The 6,523-nt window shown below is 27.7% G+C and overlaps 1 protein-coding gene across 1 annotated transcript; it reads left to right on the top strand.

Annotated features, from left to right (window-relative positions):
* Positions 1-789: 789 nt before the first annotated feature.
* On the top strand, positions 790-2,750 carry LOC101501830 (uncharacterized). The gene is made up of 3 exons (XM_004504489.4): positions 790-1,065; positions 1,815-1,880; positions 2,227-2,750. Exons 1-3 carry the CDS (start codon positions 889-891, stop codon positions 2,710-2,712), a joined length of 729 nt encoding a protein of 242 aa, XP_004504546.1. The 5' UTR covers positions 790-888; the 3' UTR covers positions 2,713-2,750.
* The last annotated feature ends 3,773 nt before the right edge of the window (positions 2,751-6,523 follow it).

Genomic DNA, 6,523 nt, shown 5'->3' with positions numbered 1-6,523 from the left:
ATATATATTTTTCTCATCTCATCTCACCTCTCCTCTTCTTTATTTTTCTTTCGTTTTCTTTCATTTCTTCTCTTTTTCTATTTTACAATATTTTCTCAGACACTATTTATATTCTTTTATTCTTATTCCTATTTCTATTTCTATATTATATTTCCTATTAATTTATTTATTGGAAAGTTGATATTTACATTCCTTCTATGTAGGTTGCATCTCCTGTGAAACTTTCAACAATATTTTAGTAAATACTATTCATTTAAATTTTTATTCATACAAATTAATTATACCTTATCATAAATTATACATAACACAAAACTAATTATTATAATTATTATAATTATTCTATTAATTATAAAAATGATCGTAAGACCACCGCCAATTAAACCTCGTGCTCCAATATCACAACAAGCAACATTACCTCCTTTCAACCCTAAAAGAAGGGGTTAATTTGTTGCTCATATAAAATTGCCAACCACTAATTTGTATATTTAATTTTGACCAAGATAGAAGTAACCATCTGTTTTGTTAATTAATTGGTACAATGAATGTCATGTTGTGTAAAAAAAAACATGAATGGCATGTCAGCAACTTGAACGAGTCAATACACGTGATTATCTAATTTCAAGTCCTAGCTAAGTCCCTTTTTCAATATATTTTAGGTCGTTCACTAGCAAGACAAAATGGCCAATTGAACTACTCTCTCTATACTCAAGTCTCAAAGTCAATATTTTGAACATTTCCACGAAGCAACCTCAGTGTTGATGTCATGGAAGCTTTAATTTGAGTAAACGTGTGTTGTGGTTTAATACTAATAATAATTTGAGACAAACAAAATAATGTTAGTAGCAAATAGTAATACCAATAAAATTAAACACAACTAGAAAGAATATCATGGTTACATGCTCCATAGATTTTAACAACAAAGATTTGGAAATAAGCTTCTTTGTTTTCAAGCCAACTATAGTAATTGTCGACCATCTTATTCATGAACTCAAACAATTTTCCTCACGCGCTGAAAATCTTGGTTGTGTACAAAGCTCTATATTTAAGAGCATCCATGGAAATATGGTACGTCCATCTTTTATTTCATTCTTTTTCCAAATTTTCTTAATTTCTTCCAACATTAATTATTTGTTTTCTTTCTCGAATTTATGTGTGTAGTTGTGCTGATTAACATATTTCCATTAAATATGGCTAAACTTTTGTTTGCTATTAGGCTGAATTAGGTCAAACGTATGGTTGACCCAATACTACCATTGATAACTTAGTTGAAAACCCACTTCTAGTGCTAAGTAAACATAAAAACAAACATGCTATAAACCGCAAAGCATATTGATTTATTGTAGTAATTTTTAAATCATGTTATTGAACATCTTTAACTTGTGTTAAGGTTTTAAGTAAAGATGCGTAACAAAACCTCTTAATCTTATTTTTAGTATATTATTTTTTGGGTGTCTGCTAGAATTTTTCAACAAATAATGAGTTGTTAGAGACTAACACTTAACAGTTAAATAGTTGAAATTGAAGTGAGAATAATTAGTCTCACATCAACTAAAAATAAATTATATAAGAGACACATTTTATATTATCAATGTGTTGTCCTCCCTATACTCCCAAACTCCCCAACAGTAATCAATTTCCAAAAATTAAAAATTCAAATAGTGGTTTTACTCTAATCCCTTGATTTATTACTCTACGGTGGTTTTACTCTAATCCTTGTAACAGAATAATTGGGACTGTTAAATGATGATAGGTTTTCCCCCTTGTTTTCTTATTTTTATGACACATTTTACTAAAAATTTCTGCCCTGTAACTAGATCATATGGTATGGAACATGGAAGAAACGATCCAGTGATGAAAAGGACAAGCTGACAGCAAACCTTGTAAGTATCACCTTGATTAATTCAAATTTCTTTATTTGAGTATTACTCACTCCCAAATCAAACGTAAACAAAAATAACATGTGAAAAGTTGATGTATTTAATTAAAAATTAAAATAAGATATTAATATTTTTATTTATATCTTATTTTAGAATAATATTGAATAAACAAAAATCAGGTGAAGAATGATTGCAAAATAGTTATTAAAACCACTTTAATTAATAATGATTCCCCTTTCACAATTTATTTTATCAAAATCAAACATCCTTTACCTATAGAATAATTTATCTGTTACATGATTAGTTGAAGTCACATATTTCATCTTTGTCTTCAATTGTCCCTTTACAGCAATCAATGCTAACAAATGTAACAAAAATGTGTATCTTGGTTGAACAAAATTTCCTTGATGCATATGCTGGAGAATCAAGAGATGGTACTTCAACTATAAAGTTCAGCACTGGTGACATAATCTCAATAAATTCAGTAGTGACAACTATGAAAGACCTTAATGACCTATGCTATGCAGTCCTAGCAATATTTAAGTCTCGTTTTGCAAAAAATGAAGGGAAAAATGCAGGCATTTGTCTAAAAGGCCAAAAGTTACCTAGTGTTGTGTGCATTCATGTGTGGAAGTCACTACAATTTTGTTACTCATGGGTTTTAAATCCAGACCATAGAAAATGGATGATTCCATATCTTGAACGCTTCAAAATTGTTATGAAGTATGATATTTTTCGAGTTGTTTATGTGAGTGGTGAAAATATAGTTGATCTTGCTTATAAATCTTCTCTTATGTTGTTGGAAAATGAGGAAGAGAGTACGCATGTAAAGTGAATTTATGGATTAAATGTGTGATTGGAACACTTCTAACGCTAAGGTTATCCCCTCTTGTATGTTGAACTTCTGAAGAGTAATTTTATTCTAAATGTGTGTTGGTGCTGCGAAAATCACTACTTTTTTCAAACACGCTAAGAGTTTGTTTCAATAAATTTTTCAACACAAAGTTCAAGTTATCTATAATAATTAACAAAGTTCTTTACTTGATAGTAGTTTTTTGAATTTGGATTGCGTGCAATCATAATCTCATGCACTCACATTGATAGTTGTTGTTGGATTACAATGCAAGATTTTTTTAATATATATATTGAATGTGAAATTTAAATTATTTTGTCATGATCTAACGACCACCAATGTAATTTACTAATGTAATTTAGTGTATGATTGAATGGAATTGTAACTAAACGCAATCAATCCATAAACTAATTTTTCACACTTCAACTTTTTAAAAAGCTCTTAGCTTTCGCTCTAAGCCTGTGTTTCAAACATATTCTAGCTTATAAGCGGCATCAATTAAACTGTGCAAAGATTTGTACCCAAAAAAAAAAAAAAGAACTGTTGCAAAATTAATTTTGGTGTTTCAGTGACAAATTTTGGAAAGCAGAAAACAAGTTAAAAATTAAGTAGCAGTTTGGGCCATAGATTATGCTAGATGGGCTTATTTAAACAGGCTGCATTGTTATTACAGCTTATACCCACTGGGCTGGGCCCGACGAGAACCTGAAAGCAAAGGGAGCACTGAATCATCATTAATTTAAAGTCTAAGTTAACAAGAAAAGACATTTAATCATCATGATCATGTTGAATATTACGTATGTATCAAACTCAGAATATGATAATGTTTATCTTATCACTATTTTATCATATATTATCATTTCCTTATCCAATTTTATATTCTATTATTTATTTTTTTATCATGCGCATCAAATAAATCATAAGTGTTCAGAGACTAATACTTAAAAATTATTCAAACATCAAAATTCTAATAATGAGTGATGTTGTCCCCCAAAGTTAAAAGATGCTGTCACCTTATTGTAATATACGATATTGACATGATTAGTGTTGATTTAAAAAAATAAGAGAAAAATATACATATTTGTACTCTAAAATTCAGCTTATTTTTATTTTCACTTATTTTTGGCAAGATGACACATCTTTATATCACTATCTCAATGGAGAGGACAAAGAGAATTATGTCTTTTTTTTGTTTATTTAAAATATTAGTAATAAAATTCACACACATTAAATATAGATAATAGAGTAATACAGATTCAAACTCTCGTTTTAATATATTAAATACTTTTATAATGTTTTTATTATCGTATGAATTGTCCTTTAAATACATGATTTTTTAACTTTTTTAATCTCTTATTCTAAAATTCCTCTCATACTCCTATTTTTTTATTTTTTACTTTTAACTACACTCCTAGATTTTGGTGCGTATAAGAATATGAGTGGTTATAAACTCTCCATCACTTTTTTAACTAAAAAAATAGTAGCTCTCTTTTTTACAAAATTTATAAGTGTATTGCATAAAGTTTTTTTTCTCTCTATAAGTATATTGCATAAAGTTAAAACGACTTTCATCCCATTATAATTTTTTTAATGTTGAATTAATCATATGTTATAAAAATATATCAAAACTAAATCATCGATTTACAATTGAATCTTAAACCCGCCTAAAAAAAATAATATGCAATGGAATTTTCAATCATTAAACCCAAAGTTAATTTGATTTAGTTGATTTATTTAAGCATTATAAGCAGATGCCGCACTTTTAAAGGCACCTTTTAGTTGGTAGCTTTATGGTCTTAAGTCTCTTTTATTTGTAAATTTCATTTCTATTAAATAGTGGGGTCATCTTTAATATGTTCTTTATATGCTTGCAAAAGTTTGAAAACCATTGTTGACTTCAAAGCCAACCCAAGAGAAAATCCTTATTGCTTGACATAAAGGGAATTAGTAAATTAATTAAAGCGTGATTAGAAAGCACTTTCCACACCTAAACTGTTTGATTTTTCAAAGATTGGGAGAGAACAAGCAATCCAAATGGTCCCAAAATCACAAATATATAGCTTTTTTTTTTTTCAGTCAAAACTCATCTTTTTTAAATAGGGCCCAACAAACATAGTATTCTGTCTTGTTGTAATTATTCCCACAAAGGTCCCACGGGAGTTCTTTCTTTTAATGGATATACAGGCATATTTGTCACTTAAATTTTGTAGTAGGAAAATATAAATAATTTGACACATTTAAATTGTACTAGAAAGTACCGATTATATATTAAATATGATTGGTCTAGTAAAAGAGGTTATACTCTCACAGCGTGAATTTAAGTACAAATCTATATTTTAAGAGGTATTTATATTTAGTTATTTGGTCTCTGACAAACATATTATTACCTTATGTCGAGGAAATTTATGAGAAACCAACAAAATAAAATATACCAACGAGAGTTTGTCTATGACAATTTTTTTTTGCGAGTGTATCAAATCGTTCAAGTAATCGTCTCCACGTGAATTGTTATTAATTTTGTAAAGTAACAAAGTCGTAACACTTAGGTAACAAAAGGTTTATAAGTTGGTTGACAATTTCATGATCAGACTTTTTACTCAAAACATATATGAACGATAATTTACTAGACACATATTAATATTTTATATTTCTATAACAATAGTGAAACATGAACATATATTTTGTTTCAGTTATTATAGTCTATTTCCCAATAACGAAAATAAGTCATAAGTTCAATTTTGTGGTAATAAAGCATAGAAAAGTATTAAGAGCACAAATATATAAATAACCAAATACATTGTAATTGTAAAAATAGCATATCAAAATCATAACTATTTGGGTTCAAGAAATTTCATGTAATCCCTAATCAATGGAAAAATTAGTTTATGATCAAGAACATAGTAACAATAAAGAAGATGAATGAAAAAGATGAAATTACATATAAGAAAACTTGAATGAATCTTCACTTATTGCTTCCAATAGTGAAATCTTCAAGTTCACAGTCTCCGATGTGCCGAATATGATCTTCAACGCCTCCTAAGTTTGAACCTTTGCAAAATATAAGTTTTACCTTAAATAGGACTTTGGGACACGTGCTAGCGCATTACTACGATTTTGAACGCATTGTTTTGCTTTGGACAAAACAGTGTGCCACCAAATCTACTTCTGCGCATGGATGGATGCGATGCACAGTCCTAAACACAATGTTCTACAATATTAAATAAAAAACTTTGTTCTTTTCGAATTGCTCTCTCTCTAATCACTAAATTATTTGACAAAAAACATATAAATAAAAGTTTGATCTTATCATCCTATTTAAATTTAAAATTAGTATACCAAAAAAATGTTTTTTATTTTACATCCACATTTTACACCTTTGTAAGAAAATGTAAGTAGATGTGATACATTTAAATTACAATAAAATATAAATAAAAATTGAATAAAATATTTAAGAAATTGATATTTTTTTTAGATTAAATGATAAAAAATTTACACGCAACTGCGAGATTTCGAATTCGTATTTAGAATATTGTATTATTGTTAACAATTTGATTTTTGTTAATCTTATTTAACGACAATATTTCAATAATATCATTCATATACCCATTTTTTCATATTAGATATCCATGTTTATGTATTTAAATTAAAATAAAGGAAAATTTACGTAATAAAAAAATTATATGTGAAATGCAAGGTCTCAATTTCGAACATATAACATAATATATAACTTAATAATATCAATAATTATCTGTTGAATAATACTTCTTTTTATTTATATATATATATATATATA

Source organism: Cicer arietinum, chromosome 6 (assembly GCF_000331145.2).
Source record: "Cicer arietinum cultivar CDC Frontier isolate Library 1 chromosome 6, Cicar.CDCFrontier_v2.0, whole genome shotgun sequence".
Classification (NCBI taxonomy): domain Eukaryota; kingdom Viridiplantae; phylum Streptophyta; class Magnoliopsida; order Fabales; family Fabaceae; genus Cicer; species Cicer arietinum.
This window is presented reverse-complemented; position numbering and strand designations above follow the sequence as displayed.

What these genes read in the sequence shown, in the direction of transcription:
- LOC101501830 (XM_004504489.4), top strand. Translation starts at nt 889, where the DNA reads ATGGTTACATGCTCCATAGATTTTAACAACAAAGATTTGGAAATAAGC. An exon ending in AGAGCATCCATGGAAATATG is followed by an intron (nt 1,066 to 1,814) that starts GTACGTCCATCT and finishes CCCTGTAACTAG; the next exon opens with ATCATATGGTATGGAACATG. An exon ending in ACAAGCTGACAGCAAACCTT is followed by an intron (nt 1,881 to 2,226) that starts GTAAGTATCACC and finishes GTCCCTTTACAG; the next exon opens with CAATCAATGCTAACAAATGT.